Raw genomic sequence first — 20980 nt, 5'->3', positions numbered from 1 at the left:
GAGGGACAGAGAGGAACCTCTTTAAGTATTGGCTACGATAATACAAAGGACACAAGGACCAAAACCAACAAAGAGGTGTTTTCAGTGACTTCATTTAAATTTGTTGTTGTTCAGTCTATTTTTTTTTCAGTTGTATCCAACTCTTCATGACCCCATTTGAGTTTTTCTTGGCAGAGATACTAGAGCAGTTTGCCATTTCCTTCTCCAGCTCATTTTACAAGCAAGGAAACTGAGGCAAACAGGGTTAAATGATTTGCCCAAGGTAACACAGCTAGTAGCTTGAGGCCAGATTTGAACTCACAAAGAGGCATCTTCCTGACATCACTTAACCATGGAGTCCCCTTGTTTGCCTCAGTTTCCTCACCTGCAAAAGCAGTTGGAGGAAACAGCAAACCCGTCCAGTAACACTGCCAAGAACACCCCAAATGGGATCAAAAAGACTCAGATATGACTAAACAACATTTAAATTGCAGATGCCCAAACAAAAATTACAAAATGGGCTGGCTCCCTTATCCAGTTATTCATAAAACACACAGATCTCTAGCAAAAAGGAGATTCTTTCCAAAGTAGAAAATGCTTGGGTAGTATATAGCATATCAAGAAACTCTAAGACTAAAGCTAGGAGTACCTTAGAAATCAACTAGTCCAGCTCTTTCTTCTTACAGTTAGAGAAACTACAGCTCAGAGTGGGAATAAGTGATTTGCCTCAAATCCCAAAACTAGTTAGAGCTAAAAACTGAGCTTCCCAGCTTCTAGGCACAGACTCTTTCCACTCTCCTGTCCTATGTCTATTGAGGCCTTTTAGAAGAACAAGACTCTATTAGTGAGGAACTACCAATTTCCTTTTAGTGTCAAATTAAAACCAAGGAAGGCAAAGAACATGAAGCCTGGCTCCAATAACCACTGAGTAAGCTGGTCAAAGATCTTTCCCCAATGCCATGACACACCTGCCCCAAGTATGCTTTAGAAATGACTAGCTTTCAGAGTACACCTGCTGGCAGTCACAAAAAGGGAAATTCAAGTGTTGGACACATCAGGAAGAAGGGAAAAGACAAATATCAGATACTTTCTTATTTCTAATTTGGAACTTCTTTCATTTGGAGAAATACTTGTAAATATTCCAAAATAGTTTTCAATTCAACGTTTAACTTTCCAAATAACTGTTACCTTTAAAGCATAATCTTTACCACTTCCAAGATCTTGAGCTTCATATACAAAAGCAAACCCACCTGGAAAATTAGAACAGAAGTGAAGTTAGATCTATGTTTTCAAGTTACTTACTCAGTTGGTAAAGTTTTACTACCTAAAATATCAGTAAAGACTGAGTTTTTATTCAGCCACAGCTCTGCAACTTATGGATGAACCTGCTAACAAAATGAAACTGCCCTAGTAGCAAGGGAAACCACCAACACAGTGAAGTTTTATGAAGTATTTCAGGCGCCTGCCACACAGGAAATTTAAAGAAAACCATTTTGTAGAAGCTGCTAGGACCACATCTGTAGTTTATAAATACACATAATGTATGAGAAATGAGAGTAGATATATATGATAGCTCATTACCCTCTGTCCTGATTGGAGAGTGGAGTCATGTCCTCCAAAATCTCCTCTGAGATCTCCCCAATTTATCATGTCTCTAGCCTGTTTGTACATAGCTGGTTGCATATTGTTTTCCCCGTTAGACCATGAGCTCCCCAAAAGCAGGGTTTTTTGCCTTTCTTTGCATTCAGTGTTTAGCAAAGTGCCTGGCATATAGCCCAAACTTAATAAATGCTACCTGACTGACACAGAAACCAATAGGAAATTTGGGAAGAGACACAGCTAAACCCCAACCCTGGAAAAAAAAGAAAAAAAATACAAAAATTAAAATTCAGTAAAAATCTGAACCTTTGGCTCTGCGAGGATCCTTCCTCTTCCTCAATAATAATAAGATATCAGATGCTCTATACAGATGCAATGGTTGCTACAAATCACTTGTGAACATTTGCTTTACTATTTTTCCCAATTCTCATTTTGCAATGAAATTCATAAAAATTTCTTTTTATAGCTTATAAAATGTTTCCAGCAAAATGACATTTAATAAGAATTTGTTGATTGGCTAAAAAGGCATTTTAGCCCTGCTGTTAAGCAAAGGCAGTCTTTACTGATAGTGGATCACCAAGTACATTCCCATCATCCAACTTCCCCGATGCAAAGCTTGGTCTGTTCATTTGTCCCTAAGTGATTCCCTATTCCAAACCTCCTCCCTTCAGGTCTCTTTCTCCCGATCCTTTCCTGGCTTCTCTAATGAGCACCTCAGCTCAGGAAGACTTTCCTGCTGTGCCAGCTTCCTTTTGTTACCTGATTTGTGTCTAATGACATTTACTCACTTTACCTCTATGCTGTTTTTATCTATGTACTTCTTGTCTCCCCCATTATAACATGAGGCTCTTGTGAGTACACACGGTTTCATTCTCTGTACAATGCCAGGCACATACTAAGTGCTTACTAACTGATTAAACTGAGGTGGTGGCTATGTGAGTAGAGAGAATGGAATGGATGGAAGAGAAATTGTGGAGGCAGAAATGGCAAGATCTGACAACTGCCTAGATGTGCAGAGGGAGGAAGAAGAATGAGGATTCCATGATGATAACAAAATTACAAACCAGGAGACTGGAAGGATGGTGACACCTTAACCGAAAACATATTGAGTTTGAGATATCTCAGGGAGATCCAGCCTGAAATGTCCAATGGACACTTGGTGATGTGGGACTGAGGCTCAAAGGAAAGCCAAAAGCTGGCTATATAAATCTGGGAGTCATCTGCACAGAAAAGGCAGTTAAACTGGGAGCAGAACAGCTGAGACAGAAACAGAGAGAGACAAAGAAAAACAGACAGAAAGCAAACACCACCTGGAACAGAACCTGGGGCAACATCCACAGCTTAGTGGGGCAGGATCTGGATAAGGAAGCAAAGGAGCCAAGGAGAGGGCTACGAGAACCAGGAGAGAATAAGAAAGGGGTCCAGAAAGAGAGAATGTTCAAAACTGTCAAATGCAGCAAAGTGGTAGAGCAGGATGAGGAGGAAGAAAAGATCATCCATTTGGGCAATAAGAACACAATAAAAACTTAAGAGACAAGTAGGTCAAAAGTCAAACTGCAAAGGGTTTAAGATGATACAGGGTAGTGAAGGTTTAATAGGTTGTAGTAGCCTTGGACTTGTTTGAAGGCAGTGAAGACAGAACCAGTAGATAGGGAGAAGTTAAATATTAGAGAAAGAGAGGAGATCACTGAGGCTGTAATCTTCTAAAGAAGATGGTAGAGGCTATGCTGACCTTGGCAAGGAGAGCCTTTTACTCTGAGCCTGGAGAATGGAGGGAAAGAGTGGAAGATGATGTCAAGGGGTTCTGGTTTTTGTTTTTTGAGATAAAGAGAACTAGAGATGAGGAAGTTAACTTCAAACAGCCTCAATTTTCCTAGTTAAAGAAGAGCCATGGTCCTCAGTTGGAGAAGGAGCAGGTGGCTGGTGGTACAGGAGGCTTGAAGAAAGAAATTCTGTAGAAGCTGAGACAGGGAATCAATTAAGAAGAAATAAAAGAACTGCTGCAGTGAAGTCCCAGTTGAGGTTGAACAATGATTTTGTAATGTATCCAGTAAGCGTGATCATGACATGTCCCCCAGCTGTGTTCTGATCTAGATTTTTTTTTTTACAATGACCTCCTGATCAGTCTACCTGTCTCAATTCCCTTACCATTTCACTGCTCCCAAAGTGATTTTCCCATAAGCAAAGATCTGACCGTGTCACTCCTCTACTTAATAAACTCCAGAGCCCCCTGGGATAAAATGTAAACCCTGTTTAGCTTTGAAAGACTTTCCCAGCCCTGGCAGTGATCTGCCTTCCCAGTCTCCCTGCAATGGTCTTCTCTCTGTCCCTCCAGGGGACAGGACAATCCATTAGCCATCACCTTGCATTTGCACTGCTCCGTGCAATTAATAAATACTTATTAATTGAATAAACAAGAATGCAGACAGGTTTAGCTATACAGATAAAAGAATTTGAAATCTAGAATTAAGTATTCAAAAGACAAAAAGGGAAGCAGCACAAGTATTGGTTCTAAAATACAAAGGATTATAGGTTATTCAAATTTTCTGGGTATTAGTTACACAAAAATTAATAATAGGAGGTTTTCAACATCCCAACTGGAAGGATATCACTGAATCACAGAATTTCTGAATTGGAATGGAACTCAGAAGCCATCTACTCCAACCTGTACCTGTAACTGTACCACCTGTACCACCACCACCACCACCCCAAAAAAAAAAACAAAAACAAAAAAACACTACAACATATCCAGCAAGTGATTTAATAACTTCAAGAAGAACCACAATGAGGGAGAACTCACTACTACAGAAGAGAGTGCTTTGGAACTTGACATCAAGCCTACATCTGCCTCTCTACACCTTTCATCCACTGTTCCTGGTTCTGCTCTAGGACCTCATCATACATGTCTTCTCATGTCCCTCCCCCCTTTAGTCTTCTCTTCGCAAGGCTAAACAGCCCCAGTTTCCTCAACTCCTTCTCAGAAGGCACAGACTCTAGGCCCTTCACCATTTTCATTGTCTTCTAAATACTCTCCAGTACGTCAATGTCCTCCTTAAATTGTGGTGGCCGCCCAAAAAGAGAACACAGTATTTCAGATGTGCTATGACCAGGGTAGACTACAGAGAAACTGTTAGCTCCTTAGGCCTGGAAGCTATCCTCAAGGCTACCCAAGCTGCCAAAAACTGACTTTTTGGCTGCCTCATGACACTACTGACTCATATGGAACCTGCTGCCCACTGAAACTCCAAGATCTTTCTCAAACATTCTGCTAACCAAAGCTGCCCATCTCATATTTGTTTAGTCAATTTTTTAAACTCAAGTATGACTTTATTCCTATTGATTGCATCCTATTAGATTTAGCTCACTGTGCTAGCCCGACAAGACCTTTCTGAATCATTATGTTGTCATCCAGTACACATTAGCCATCCCTCCCAGCTTCGTGTCATTGGCAAATCTGATTAGGCTACCACTTATGTCTTTTCCAAATCATTTATAAAAATGATAAAATTGTAAAGGACCAAGAACTGATCCCTGGAGCCTGCACAAAAGACCTCCTAACAAGACGATACTAACATATGAAAGAGTGCTCATTAATGAGTTCATCCAACTATTTTTCAATCTACTTAATTCTATTATTATGTAGCCCACATTTCTCCATTGCTCAAAAACAGCATTAAAAAAACTGATACTAAAATAAAGGTAAATTACATGTATAGCTTTTCTTCAATCTGACAATTGTGAAAAAAGGAAATAAAGCCAAGCTGGCAGAGCCGGTTCTTGTTCAAACAATAGTGGTTCTTTGTGATCACCACTTCCTTTTCTAGATGTTCACTAACAACCTCTTTATTAAGAAATTGTACAATCTTACGAGGAACCAAAACCCAGCTCGGTGGCCTGTAATCTGCAGATTCTATCCTTTCCTTTCTTTGAAAATCAGGAGAATATTGGCCTTTCTCCAGTTCTCCACAGTCTTTCAGATATCACCCACAGAGAAGAGCTTAGCAATCACATCTACCAATTTGTCGGCCCAAGTGATTAAATATCTTAGTCATCTTTTCTTTCTCTTCTAGTCCAAAGGTCATTTTTACAGCAGTTACCACCAATTCCAACTCACAGTTGCAGTCCGGAAATTCTTGCTCCTCTGGAGCAAAGAGATCCCCAAACCCTGGATTTATAGGACACATCTGAAGACAAACTTGATCTTGAAGGCAAACTTAGAGTGTCGGCCAGGTTGGCCACTGCCATATGTTATGTGTGGAAAGAGCACTGGATCTGGAACCAAAAGATCTGGGTTCAATCCTGATTCTGTTGCTATCTATGCAACCTTGTACAAGTCACTTAATTTCTCAGGCTTCATTTTTATCACTTGTAAAATAGGCTTGATTGATCTCTACACTATCAATTAATTCCAAATCCCTGACCTATGACTCTACCCTGTTTTTCTGGTTTGTCAAGGTTCCAATTGAAGAGGTTATTAGCACAGCTGGAAGGAGTATATTTTCTCATAATCTGCTCTCTGACTTAAAAGGGGGAGGAGGGGAGCACCTCCATGCTATTCCCCACTAGCAATTTCAAGGCCTCACAAAAATGAGAAGAAAATTATCCTCAGAAAAGATTTCTTTTAAGACTCTTCAGAACATAGGCCAGTGCTTTATGGCTATATGGCTCCCATAAAACATCACACAGCCTAATTCTCATTAAAATAGTAAAACTGAAAAAAGAAATTTAAAACATGAAGTGTAATGCATAACTCACCAAAAAAGGGTGCCCATGGCTCACTGGGTTCCAGGTTCGGTTCTGACACAGGCTAGCTGTGTGACCCCCACATAAGCCAGACTTTCCCTCTCTGGGCTTCAGATTTCTCCTCAGTAAAATGAAAGAGCTAACACCCCACTGGATCTCAAATTCTATAATTCAATCATCAGGTTATTATACTGACAGGTCTCATTAAAAAGTTTTAATAAAATAAAAATGTAATTGCTCTAGAAGGTAAAAAAATATCAATGAAAAGTACTATTATGCAATTCATTAACCTTTTCAAGACAAAAATGTAAAGTATACTTCCACCAATAACGTAACCTCTGGGAATCTCCTTTGCAGTTAAAGAGCAGGGCTATCAATTCACAAAAGAAATAAAGCAGGGAGACAGCAAAACTATTACTACTGCACGATGAATAAGCGCATCCTCATCATCAGCCATGCAAAATTCTGAAGAGCTCACCTCCAGATTTAACAAAACAAAATTATGAATCAAGGACTGGAAAAAACAGATTCAACTCAATAATTCTTCAACCATTTATTTAATGTTTACTGAAGATAACACTGCTAAATACTGATGATACAAAATTTCAAAAGTGCCTGGTTTCAAGTAGTTTACAGAGAAGATCCAGCCATTACAAACAATTCAACAATTTATTCGTCATCTGCTATACATATGTACTGGTGACTGTGTTAAGTGCTTGGGATGAAAACAATTCCTGCCCTCAAATAGTTTATTTTCTACTAGGAATAAACGGCATATATATATACACAAAGAAGTAAATGCAAAATACATGCAAAATAAATACAAGATAATTTCAGTGGGGAGGACATTAGTGTTCTCTAGGTTCACACACACCAGGTGCGAAATTTAGGAGCCTACTTGAAGAAAAGAATTCTCTCTTTTGGTTCCATTCTAGAGGCTATTCTAGGAAATCTCTAAATATGTTCAAGTCCAGGTTTCCACAAATGTGGGTAAAAGAATTCTTCCAGCTCTTGTACAAGCACTCAAGATACCAAAAGTATATTAAGTAGAAGACTGCGTTTATTTCAATCCACAGAAAATGCAGATGAAAAAACTCAAAGACCATAAAAAGATATAGAAAACATTGCCAGTAACCTATAAGCAGCCCCTGAATGGGAATCTAACTCATCATTGCTCTTCTTGTAGACTCCCCTTTCCTACCAAGGTTCTACACAGTAACTCCTTGACTCAAACCACCTCACTGCTTAGTGGTTTAGACCAAAAGCATCAAACAGGCAATCCAGTAAAACCAGATTAAAAAAAAAAAAATTTGAAAGCATTTAACAAAAAAAATTTTTTTAATATAAAATTACCACTACAATTAATTTGGAGACAATGTGTATGTGGTTTAAATAAATTTTTCAATACTTGAATATATGCACATGCTGTCACCTCTATAAAACATACATCCCTAGGGGCTGGGACTAATTCACTTTTGTTTCTGTATCTCAAAAAATGTTTACTGATTCATTTGTTTAAGACAAACTGACTTATCAGCTGTTTCCTGGATAGTGTTCCACCTCTGTGCCATTGACTTGGTGACAGCAGGCACTGGTAGAGGAAGAAATGAGAAAGTATTAAATAATCTCCATGACTGAGAAAGAAGTTGTACTGGGAATGGCACTGGGGGTAAGCTACCTGGTGTACCAACGAGGATAGAGTTACTTAAGTGGCAATATTACAGATAATCCAAAACCATTTACTGGTTCTGGATGCTTGTATGCTTTGATGGTTTAACTAGCTAATTATTGTTTGATTTGGATTTATATTAAAATGCAACATTTAATACAAATTTGAAAGGGAAGAGGAGGGAATGGAAGGTAGAAATTATTCAAAGTCTGAGGCCAAGTCCCATCATACTCAGCAACCTTAATTAATCTTTCAGACTCACTTTAACATCAACCCCATTGTACCAAAGGAAAAGAAGGCAAATCTACAAGAAAATAACTAATGACCTTCAGTACTGGGCACCCCCCCCCCCCAGTCACCTTCCCTAGACAAACCACACTCACTGTTTAAATAATGGCAATTAAACTCATGGTTTAAATACTGAAAAACAAAACAATCGTTCCTTAGCATCCCAAAATTTCTCCTATTACCAAGTATCTAGGAACAATTCGTTTCCTGCCATCCAGGGAGACCTTAATAATTCAAATCCCCTTCACATCCCTATTCCAAACCTGAAGACAAATGTCCCTTAGGGTTACAGATTTAAGGCTAGAAACGACCTTCAAGTCTGCCTATGATTAAATAGCAGCATTAAGAGATTAATTAACTAGTCTGAGGTTACACAGGTCTCCACAATGTTGGGATTTGAACCCAGGTTTTCTGATTCCAAATCAATCAATAAACCTTTCACATGCACTGCCTATGTACCAATCACTGCATTAAGGCACCTCACCACACTGTCTCCCTTCTGGTTCAATGGCCAGTCTTCTCTCCTCACATCAGTCACTATAGTTCAGGTCCTCATCACCTCTCACTTAAACTTCTTACAATAGGTCTCATCTGTTTCCCTGCATCAAGGCTCTCCTCTCTCTAATCTATCCTCACACAGCTGCCAAATAGGTATCTCTAAAGCCATATTATATCCCTTCTCAAGAAGTTTCTAGGACTGCCTGTAGCCTTTCAGTTAAAATAGAAATCCTTGGGGTGGCTAGGTGGTGCAGTGAGTGAAAAGTGCCGGCCCTGGAGTCAGGAGGACCTGAATTCAAATCTAGCCTGAGTCACTTAACACTTACCAGCCATGTGACCTTAGGCAAGTCACTTAACCCTAATTGCCCTGCATTACCCCCTCCAAAAAAGCAAAAAAAAAAAATCTCTGTTGTACAAAAACACTGTAAAAACAAACAATTAAAGACTTGAGAATTCTGATTAACATCAACCATATTCCAGAAGCCCAATGATAGCAAACGATACCCACCTCCTAAAAAGAGGTGAAGACAATATGCAGAATGAGACATTCTCAAACACAGCCAATGTGGGGATTTCTTTTGTTCAACAATACTTATTTGTTACAAGGGGTTTTATTTTCTTTTTTTCTGGGTGGGAGGGGAGGAGGAGAAAATAAATGCATAATTGAAAAAACAAAATTTAATTCAAAACAATCTTTGTAATAAGGAAAAGCTTAATTAGCAAAGAGATATAGTCAGAAATCTTATGATGCGAAAAGAAATGGCATAAATAAAACTTTTTTTTTAATGATGGCATATAGTTGTATTCAAATAAAGTTGTCTCCTGTTTGGAAGAAATGAGGCTGATGCTATCTCGGTACTACAGACAATATAGTTTACACATTGTTCATTTACCTTATCTGGGGTCATCCTTCAAAATGTGCCCTACCCCATCCATGAAATCTTTCTAACCACTGTACTACATATTGATCTTGCCCTCTTTGAAGACCTATAGAATCTACTGACTATATCACACAATTTAATGTCAACTGATCAACTAATATTTATTAATATCTACTACCTATAAGGGGTACAAAGAAATCTAAGATATAGCCCCTGTGATATTGAACCTTACAGACCTTACCACAAATTTCAACTAGTTAATCCCAGTCAGCTAGAAGAGACTTTAATTTAATTATACAATAATTCAAAGACTTTAATCATCTAGTTCAGGGATTCTTAACCTGGGGTTTTTGGACAACCTCTCCCCCCAGGAGGTCCATGGATAGATTTCAAAGGGTCCATGAACTTGGATAGAAAAAAAAAAATACATCTTTATTTTCATTAACCTTTGATTTACTCTGTGTTCCTATGTATTTTATTTTATGTGTTTATAATATTCTGAGGAAGGGTCCATGAGTTTCACTGGACATGACACAAAAAGTTTAAGAACTCCTGCTCTAACTGAAATTTAACATTTCCTTCAATAATCAGTGTGGAAAACAAAACATCATTCTGAGAAGAGGTCTGTAGACTTCACCAGACTGCCAAAGGGGTCCATGAAACAAAAAATTAAGAACCTCTGGTTTACTACAATTTCATTTTACAAATAAGGAAACAGAGGCCCAAAGAGATTAAGCAACTTAACCAAGATCATACAATTACACATTAACAGAATAAAGCTTTGAGCTCAGGTCCTCCTGACTCCAGATCCAGTGTTCCATCCACTATGCCATACTCTCTTCTTAGCGAGACTAGACAAATACATGAAAAATTTAATAATAAATGAAATATTAATGAGATGTCACAAGGTAGTACATGATTGTCAAATAAATGGTAATGACAGTTAATGCCATGAATTTAGACAAGTGTGGGACTGATCTGGGAGGGCTTCATGAAGAAGGTAGGTCTTGAGTTAGCCTCTAGGAAGGATTAGGAGGGAGCTGGGATAATGTTCTGAACAGGAAGAGCAAAGACTTGGAGGAAGGGAAAGTGCACAGCCCATTCTGTTCACAGCGATTAAACTATTTTGTCCAGAAAAGAGGACTCATGCAGAAAATTAAGAGGGGAATTCAATTCAACAAGTATTTATTAGATGCCTACTATATGTCAGGTACCATGTTAGGTCCTGGGAATGATAGATTTTTAAAAATACATAGTACTGAAATAAAGCTGGAAAAGTATTTTGGGATTTAGATAATTGTGAATGGCAGAGTGAGTATGGACTTTATCCTATAAACTCTAAGAAACTACGAAAGGATCCTAAGCAGGGAAATAATAGCACCAAAATGTGTTTAAGAAGACCAACCCATGCCACGCAGGCACACCTCCAGCCTCCCTGCCTGTCCACTGGCCATCCTTCCCCTTGAATGAATACATTCATTTCTTAAGTCTTCATCACAGAATTCTTCTCTTCTTCCTTGAAGATATTCAAGTGCCATTCTCTACATGAAACCTTTCCTGATTCTCCCTCCCAAACTACCCTGTATTTAGCTATTCACATGTGTATTTGGCACCTCCCCCTTTAGAACCTAAGTTCCTTGAGTGCAGAGATTGTTTCATTCCTAGAATATGTGTTCCCAGGGACTGGCACAGTGCCTGGAATAGAGCAAGCAATAAATGGTTATTGACTGATGGATAGATTGAAAGCAAAGGTGTGAGGTAGAGAGACCAGTTACAAGAATAATGAAGTTGTCCAAGTATGAGAGGATAGGGGCCCTGAACTAGAGTGGTAACGATAGCTTTTAAAAGAAGAAGTACTGCAAGTGAAGAAACCATGGAGTCAAGGGGACCTGAGTTCAAATTTGATCTCTGACACTTACTAGCTGTGTGATCCTGGGCAAGCCACTTAACCCCAAATGCCTCGTCAAAGGGAAAAAAAAAGATTGAGTGCCTGACTGGATGAATGTGGGGCACCAAGGAGAAATATATTTTGTATATGTGTGCGTATATACATATGGTTTCTATCCTATGGGGTCAAGAAACAAAAATAGATTTTAAACACACTGATTTTGAGATGAATGCAGGTTAGCTAAGTGGAAGTATCTGAGGATGAAAATGTTTAATTGGAATTCAGAAAAGGAATCAAGGGTAGAAACACAGCCTTGGAAATCATTCAAAGTAGATGGAAGAGAAGAGCTAGCAAAAGAGATAGCATTGTTATCAAGAATGTCAAGGAATGAGAAACAAGTAAGGGTAATTTAAAGGGTGAGATACTGCAAGATAAAATAAGACAAGCCTGAGAAAAGGCTGATAAATCTGGCATAGCTTGTACTCTAATCATTCCATAGGACAGGCCTCTGACCAGCCAGAATGTTAGCTCCTTGGGGGCCCTGTATTTCTCTTCTACTCCTGCATCTTATATTGAACAGAACACAGAGCCAATACTAACTCTGACTAACTGATAATGCACACTGACTCCTGTCATAAACAGCTACTGAGAGAACTGAGGCAGAGGGTGCTGAGAACCTGTCCAGTCTGCCTGGAGGAAAAAACTGTTATCTCACATTTTCATTTTATTTCCTTGTTTTTAAATTAATAACCAAGTTGGAATTAGCCACACACGAGAAGCAATGTCATAATGCAAACTGTCACCAACATAAAAGCATTTACATGCGGATTCAGAATGCATGTGAATCAAAGGGAGCTCAGGACACTAATTACTGGTCCACTAGTACAAAGCTATGAAGGAACAGCCTCAACAGCAGTGTGCTTTCCATACTTTTTTCATGTACTCACCAGGTATCATTCTGAATTAGTTATTTGTGTAAACTCCCATGAGAACAGAATCTATGCTTTATCTAAACTTTGTATCTCTCCCAGGCTAGCATAATTGCCTAGAGGACATAAGAGATGCTTAATATGTCAGCTAAGCAAAATGAAAAAAACTCTTAAAGGCTAAGTCCTTCCTGTCCTGCTCAACTTCCCCATTTCATGCTAAGAATGTGTAATACTTGACCAAGGCACAGAGGCCTCTATTCCTGCAGAGTCCATTAAACAACAAATTCCACATGACACACATATTAAGTACCTAACATGGACACAGCACATTCTAAGCTCACTGTGGAAGCAGTGACAGTGAAGGCTTGTCAATAACACCTCTGAAAGCTGCTTCTCTCATTTCACTTGAATGGCTGCCACACTGATTCAGTTCTTCATGATCTCTCTCCTGAACTGTTTTTCCCTCTCTAAATTTCCTAAGGTACAAGTCTAATCATTGTATTCCCTGCTCAAAAACCCTTACTGACAGAACCCTACTGCCTTTAGGATAATAAAATACAAACTCTTCAGTTTAGCATTTGAGACCCTCCCCAGTTGGGTTCCAACCTCCCTTTAGAGCCTTATTCATCTCGCTTGTAATTTCCCCTTCACCATTCCAACTTTCCAAACAATCAACATATTCACATTATTGCTTGAACATTCCATCTGTCTTACATCTGTTTTCAGAAGTCATCCCCCCTGCCTAGAACGCATTCCCTTCTAAGCCTCTGCCTCTCAAAATTCTTGTTCCTTCAAAGCTCAGCCCAAGGTCCACCTCCTCTTTGAAGTCTCCCCTGATCTCCACAGTTGAATGCTCTCTCTCTGTTGCTTTTTAACAGTTTAATGTTCTCTTAATGTTTCTTTCCTTTTTTTCCATAGTTACTCATCTATATAAACGGCTATAAACCATGCCTGCCCACCCTATCCCCTACAGCTCTATTCCTATTATCTAGTTCAATGCCTTACTTACATGTAGCAAGTACATAATTCTCAATTAAATTGAGTATGAGAAGTCAGATATGCATATTTTCTGCAAAATTACATTCCTCATAGCTGAATGAGACTGTTCATGCAGTGACTCCAAAGTGCATCCAGACTATGGGCCACCTACTAAGGAGGTTAAAATAAGGCTTAATAAAAATGTATCTTAGGTAACTGAATTGACATTTTGTATTCTGATTTGTCTAGAAATATAGAAAGCATGTGTCCTTGTTACACAGCTGCCCTATACTTAATTGTAGATCTTTAGGACTGCTTTTATAGAGCTTCATACATAATGGTTACTTGATAATATTTGTTCATTAATTTTCATTACCACACCATAAATACAGGTCTTTAAGAGGGAAAATATTACTAACACAAATAGCATCCCTGCAAATATTTCATACTTTTAGGACCCTAAAGCAAAAGCATAAATACATGAAGCTCCTGGCAGCTCTACTCTAAGATAATGCAGTTTGTCCCAAACACACTCACTCCTCCCTGACTTCACTGCTTGTGGCACGAGTCACACTCTTAGCTCCAGCACTGCTACACAATTTGAGTTCTGCTCTCTGTCTCTCTCTCTGCCTCTCTGTCTTCTGTCTGTCTGTCTGTCTGTCTGTCTCTCTCTCTCTCTCTCTCTCTCTCTCTCTCACACACACACACACACACACACACACACACACACACCCTTCACCTTCAATGATTCAACGCTATCTACGGGATAAAAGCTGAATGTTCGTTGTTTTTTCATCATGTTATTCTTAGTTCAGTCTAATCAAAAACATTTAGTAAGCACCTCCTATGCAGCATGCAGAGTTGAAGGTAGCTAAGTGGCTCAGTGGACAGAGAGTATGTAGTCAGGAAGACCTGAGTTCAAATCCAGCCTCACACGAGTTTGTGTACTTGGGCAAGTCACTTAGCCTCTGTTTGCCTTAATCTACTAGAGAAGGAAATAGCAAACCCCTCCAGTTATCTTTGCCAAGAAAACCACCAAGGACAGGACTGGTGTGCTACAGTCTCCAGGTCACAGAGTCGGATGTGACTGAACAACAATGTATCGAGCACTGTGCTGAGGACTGAGGATACAAAGAAAGGCTCTCAAGGACCCTACACACGCTAATGGGAAAGACAACACGCAAACAGCTGTACACAAACAAGATACGTACGAGATAAACAATATTGGAGGAAGGGCACCAGCGTGTAGGGGGACTCTTGAGGGAAGCAGGAGGCAGGGACAAGGAAGAATTCCAGGCATGGAGGAATAGTCAGTGACAGACAGAATGCCAGGCCCAGAGCAGGCTCGTAGTGACACTTGTCAAATGAATGAATGACCTAGCATCACTCACACTATGACTCGTATTTCTCTTCCCCTCCCAACTTTTCTCTCAACTCCAGCTGCTCCTTTTCACTATACTGATTCCCCAGAGCTGCAAAAATCTTCTCAAAATTTTTCTTTTCTCACTTTATAATTATTCTGTAAGGCTCTGCATATGCGTCAGTTCCCCACAACAGAATGTAAGCACCCTCAAGGGACTGTTTCACTTTTGTCTGTGTCCCTGCTGCACTTAATGTTTGCTGAACGAATTTCTCACAACTTGAAGTCTTACATATAACAGTTAAACTTCTGATGAATATCTTGAATTAATATATCTGGAGAGCTTTCAACATCCCCATCCAAGCTATCTTAAAAATACTATAAATCATCAAGTTACTTTCCAGGAACTAAAATTTCTTCTTTCTGGCAGTTCTACAGGAAGGAATTAATGTAGATACTTCCTGGCCAGAACCTTGCCCCATCGTTCCTCTAAAAATGCCTATTACAATGTCTAGAACAGATTGAGCAGGCTACCATATCTTTTCCTACCTCCCATCCCCAATCAAACACAAGAGTAGCAAATAGGGCCATTTGTTGCTTTGAGATTATAGGCAAGACAAAGGCCAGAGTCCTGTCTAATTAGAGTTCCCTGACCTTTTTTCCAGTGCTATTAATTCTCCATGCTAGTTTCTGCGGTCTGGGTCCAAATGCATTCACTCCGCAGGAGTCCGATGTCACCAAAACTCCTCAGCTAATAAAAATGACACCAACACTGATCTGTTGCAAGGTTTAAAAAAGCATAAAACCACGTCCAAAATACAGGAAACCACTTTGTTCTTAAAAGGAAGAGGATTTATAGTCAGTGATAGACTGCAGAGTAGATGACCAAATAATGTCAGAAAAGTTAATTTTAAACTACAAGTTTACAAACTTGTCCGACTACCCTGGAGAACATTTAATATAGCTACAACAATATAGTTCTGCATAGCTCTATTCTACTATTCACTTTGCTGCCTGTGACTCAAAACAGAATCACAGAAAAAAAAAAAACTGTGCCCTATCTCACAAAACACACCTCAAAAGTTTCTAAACATGGAGCATTTGATCTTTATGGGCAACAACCCTCCAAGGCATAACACTCAGGCCAGTGTAATCTTTCCCTAGTATCACCAAATCAATAATGAAAGAAGTTCCCTAACTCTCCCACTGAAACTCCAATTCCAGGCATCATTATTCTCAGCATTATCATATCCCCTAATTAATCAGACACACAGTATGGAACAGAACTGAACTGATGATACAGCTCATTGTACAGATGAAGAACTGAGGCAAACAAGGTTAAGTGACTTGCCCAAAGATCCAGTCCCTGGGGTCAGTTAGGAGGTACAGTGGATAGAGCACAGCCGGGAGTTAGGAGGACCTGAATTCAAATCCTGCCTCACACACCTGCCATTTACTAGCTGTGTGACCCTGGGCAAGTCACTTAACCTTAACTACCTCAAGAGAGAAAAATCCTGTCTCTGCTCTCAAAAGTTAATGTTATTTTAGAAAGACAACAGCCTGCTATAAACCAAACAGGGTACTTCCTGCTTCTCTTCCCCTTTCCCCCTTTTTTATGCCAAAGACTAAGACTTCATTCATCATTTCCAAACTCCAGCTCCCCACCTCTCCTTTCCATATTCAATGAAGACCCACTTATGTATCTGTCCCCCAAAGATGATCAATCAGTCGAGTGTCCCAGGACTCCTAGTCTCCGGATGTGACCTGCCCTCCCCTCAGCTGCCAAGCATGTGACCTGTCTTCTCGAAGCTTCCACTCCAGATGTGACCTGTTCTCCTCCAGGATAACCTACCCTGGGGCTCAGCTTCCCTCCTCCACAAGTGCTCTCCCTCAACCCCCCTCCATGTGATCTTATTTGCCCCCAGCTCCCTCTTTCACCAACTGTCAGCTCTCCCCCTGCCCATGTGCCTGTCCCCCAATTTTCACGTCCAGATGTGGCCCGCCTTCCTCCCCTGGATCGCCCACATATGGCCTGCCCACCCCGACTCCCCAGATTCTCACCTCCAGACGCGGCCCGCCTTCCTCCCCCGGGTTCCCCCCAGATGTGACCTGCCCTCCCCCCAGGCAGTGAGTGCCCGGCCGAGCCCGTCCTTCCAGCTGCAGGTGCCCGCCTGCTTGTCTCTCCCGCCGGGCCCTCACCCTCGGCGATGACCCGCTTGATCCGCAGCCTCAGGTCGCCCAGCTCCACCGTCTGCCCCACGAAGTCTGTGTGGTCACGGCTGGCGGCCCCGCCCAGGGACCCCGGACCGGCCAGGAAGTCCAGCGCCGACTGCAGCAGGGACATTGCGGCGGCGCCGGCGGCCGGACCGGCCCCGGCCGGGGGCTCCGCCGGCCGACGGGGGAGTGCGGGGAGGCGGCCGGGAGGCCGGCCGCGAGCCTGAGGCGCCTCCCGCGCGACCCACTGCGCGGCACCTCTGCCGCGGATCAACAGTCAACCGCCCACCGCACCGCCATCTTCCGCCCCAGCGCGCCGACGTCGGCGCGAACGTAACGCGTCACGACGAGTCATGGCGCCGGCCTCTCCATTGTACGCCACGCGCCCCAGTCCCGCGACCTTCCCCGCTCCCGACCCTCCCACAGCGACGCCGCCCCGTCGCCTCTCGGCCCCGGCGTCTTTGCGTCCCGCTCGAGCCCCCCGAAGGAGGCGCATGCGCCGTGACCTCCAGAGCGCGGCGGTCCGGGCGGCCGCGTTTAGCTGAAGGCTCCGTCGCCTATTCCGAGGTAAATTAGCTTTAGCTTTCGGGACTCGTGGACCGGGCCGGGAGAGAGAAAGCTGCCCCAAGCATTAGCCCTGAAGTGGGCGGGGAGCGGGCGGGTCCTGAGGCAGGCCCTGTTAAACGAGGAGCCGGAGCTTTGTCGAGGCGTCACCGCGAGCTCTGGACCGGGGCGGAATTTGAACCCGGGTCTTTCCGCCCCAACTCGACTCTTTCTCCCCGTTAGCCTGCGCGGCTGCTGTGGGAGAGCAGGATGCACGGAATCTTTGTGTTGGAAAGCGCCTCAGATGCCCCAAATCCCCTCTCTGCCTGAGCTGGAGCCCTTTTGGCCGCGTCGCAGACCAGTGGTCCAGCTGCCCGCCTGGGATCGGTAGCGCCGTGGGGGGCCGCTAGGGGGCGCGGTGGGGAGTGCGGAGAACGGGGCGCCCTCCGGGAACGCGGCCGGACCCTGAGCGAGTCACGGAGCGGCCCTCTGCCTCAGTTTACCTATCACCTGCCTGAGGATAAAATGAGATACATGTAAAGCGCATTGCAAAAGAGAGGTGGACATATATGTAAACAGATAAACAAATTAATAAATGCGAATTAATAAAATGAGTCGGTCGTTAAGCATTTGTTGCCGTTTGACTCGTGTCCGACTCCTCGTGACCCCATTTGGGTTTTTCTTTGCAGTTATTGGAAATTCACTTGATTTTACAGGTGGGGAAACTGAGGCCAGTAAGGTTAAGTGACTTGCCCAGGGTCACACAGCTGGTGTCTTGAGGCCAGATTTGGACGCAGATCTCCCTCACCCCAGGCTCAGCACTGTCCACTTCTCCATCTAGATGCTCTGGGCTTCCCATTAAGCATTTATTAAGTGCCTACTGGGTGCCAGGGATTGTACTAAGTGCTAGGGATACAGAGAAAGGTTGAAGACAATTCCTTGTCCTCAAGGAGCTTAAAATCCAACGGAGAAGACTACATGCCAGCAAATACATTACAAAGCAAGTCTTGCTGGAAAAGGAGGAAATGATTAACCAAGGGAAGGCTGTAGAAATTGGAGGGCTTGCGCAAGGCTGCCTGTAGGAGTTTGATGTAAAGGAAGCCAGGGCAGTGGGCAGATAGGACCGAGGAGGGAGAGGGCCCTTAGAAGCCTTAGCCATAGAAAATGTCCAGTCATATAAATGCTAGCTATCACTATTGAGACAGTCACTTATATTTTTAAACAATATAATTGTTGAGAAGTGTTTCTCCAAGCCTCTGAAATCTGACGCTCCACTGTTTGCCCCCCTTTGCTTCCAGCCCTGTTTTCTGGTGCTACGTAAAATCAGTCTAATCCCTCTTCCATATGACCACCTTTGACATCTTAATACAACAATCATGCCTTCTCTCTGCCATCCACCCTGGTACTTTGCCCTTCATACAAGCAGACCTTACCTTGCAGCTGCACCCTACTAATATTAGAATGTAAATAATTTGAGAGGAGGGATCTGCTAGCTTTTGTATTTATATCCCTAATGCTTTGCAAGGAGTAAATATTTAATAAATGTTTTTTTCATTCATTCCTTCACTCCAAATAAGTGTCGAGTTCCTTTGATTCGCCAACACATAGCATGGTTTCCAGGCTTCTCACTATCTGATTGCTTTTTTTTTTATTAGATGAGATCTGGTATATTAGTGTTTCGCAAATATGGTTCCCTGTTCACAGTACTTTGCTTAGCTCTAGAGGCAGTGGTAGGATCTTGCCTTTTGTATATAATGAATAGCTGAAGATCTTTAGAAATAGTGCCTCTGATGTGTTAGGCTAGAGATGGGAGACAGATGTTTTCAGACATGGTTAATGTGTGGATTTGTTTTGCCTCTTGTTACAGAGTAGGGGAAGAGGGTTAATGATAGCTATGCCCCCCCCCCAAAAAAAGGGGGGGGGTCACCAGAAAAAATGCAAAGAAAATGTACAGAAGAGATCAGGAGGAGGTTCTTAGAATAACAAAAAGTGGGATGGCTTTGGAAATAATGCGCTAAATTACGTGTTCTATACATACATAACATTTAAATTGTACATAGTGAAATTCATGGTTTCATAAACAATATTCTGTCACTTTTATGTGGAAATTTTTGTTGGTGTTTGTCAAGTTCAGAGCAAACATTTTAAAAATTAAAACCAAAAATTGCAACCAAAAAAAAATTCAATAGACCTATACCATTCACAATGGAGGGGAATTCTTTGAATGAAAAGCCCTTATGAGATCATAGCCCTCAAAGTATAACAGAAGTTTCATTATTAGAGTTATATTATTGTAACAGTTTTGAGCTGTTCTTCAAAAAGAGCGCAATGCTTTTGAGGCATGTTTCTTCCTCTGTAACTTGCTTTGTAGCATTGAGCCCACTAATTGCTGAATCTGATGGCCTTTTCTCAGTCCTCATGCTTCTTGGACTTCTGCAGTATTTGATACTATCAAGTACTCCCTCTTATACTCTTTCCTCCTCCCCCCAGAGGTGGCCTGCCCTCCCCCTAGGCTTCCTGACTGTATGATCACCTTCCTCTAGTCTTTTTCCTCACACAGCTGCCAAGAGAACACAGGTCTAAGCATGTTCACTCCTCTCTGATCAGAAATCTTCAGATTCTAAAATGTTAAATGTGAACTCTACATTTACATAAAATGCCTTCCCAAACCTGTGTCCCCTTTTCCCTTAATAACCAGAAACTCCAGGGTTCTATTGGGTGAGGATGGATAAGGGAACAGAAGGTATGTGGAACCAGGTGCAAGGTCACAGTGCCACCTGTTGACTCTCCCAAAAATACACATAGACACATCCCCTACAAATAAAGTCACCCAAAAGTTAAAGTATTCATGAGTGTTCTCCGTGGAGAAGGTATTAAAAGGTTGAAGGTCAGTTGCTCATTTTGTTGAGTGTTACTCAAGGAGTAACTCTAGTTTTCATGGAAAAGATGCAAGAAGCAATAGAAAGCAAGCCAGTAGCAGAACAAAGAAGATACCTGACAGCTACTTGTTCTTTCTTGATGGGTATAATTACGACCTTGAAATTTCAATTGTCATCTAGCCGCCAACATTGAACTAGCCCATTTGTATGGTCTAGTCTTTGCTGCTGACCTGACCAAAAGAACATAGGCTTGATCCCATTATCTGTCTCCCAAGGCATAACAGCATACTTTTCTGGAAGCCTCGAAAGACTACAGTTTAAAGACCGGAAAAAGAATTACCAAGTCACTGGTAGCAGAAAAACTGCTCACCAGAAAATAACAGGAGGTCTGTTAGATTCTCAACTTACTAAGTTGTTAGACTAGTCCTCAGAGAGTAAGAAAGCTAGTTGCTTTTCTTACTTTACCATGCAGAAATGTCTGGAAGGTTTTTTGTTGGTCCTGATCCTTATCTTACTGCAAACCAAAAGGTAT

At 41.7% G+C, this 20980-nt stretch overlaps 2 protein-coding genes across 4 annotated transcripts in view; one reads left to right on the top strand and one right to left on the bottom strand.

Annotated features, from left to right (window-relative positions):
• GAK (cyclin G associated kinase) overlaps nt 1–17177 on the bottom strand; it is a 133003-nt gene extending 115826 nt beyond the window's left edge. For all 3 annotated transcript variants that reach the window (XM_069072528.1, XM_069072534.1, XM_069072542.1), the window contains exons 1-2: nt 17012–17177; nt 1168–1229 (exon numbers count right to left, since the gene is read on the bottom strand). In XM_069072528.1, coding sequence (XP_068928629.1) covers nt 1168–1229; nt 17012–17156 — 207 coding nt within the window. In that variant the 5' untranslated portion in view covers nt 17157–17177. The remainder of the gene's footprint in view (nt 1–1167; nt 1230–17011) is intronic.
• Nucleotides 17178–17363: 186 nt separating this feature from the next.
• Nucleotides 17364–20980, top strand: part of TMEM175 (transmembrane protein 175) — a 41017-nt gene continuing 37400 nt past the window's right edge. The window contains exon 1 of the mRNA XM_069072509.1: nt 17364–17593. The gene's annotated coding sequence lies outside the window, so the exon portion shown is untranslated. The remainder of the gene's footprint in view (nt 17594–20980) is intronic.

Source organism: Petaurus breviceps, unplaced genomic scaffold, assembly GCF_028583685.1.
Source record: "Petaurus breviceps papuanus isolate PSGF00001 unplaced genomic scaffold, PetGlider_PUasm1.0 140, whole genome shotgun sequence".
NCBI lineage: Eukaryota > Metazoa > Chordata > Mammalia > Diprotodontia > Petauridae > Petaurus > Petaurus breviceps.
The sequence above is the reverse complement of the archived record's forward strand: the minus strand, read 5'-3'. Positions and strand labels throughout refer to the sequence as shown.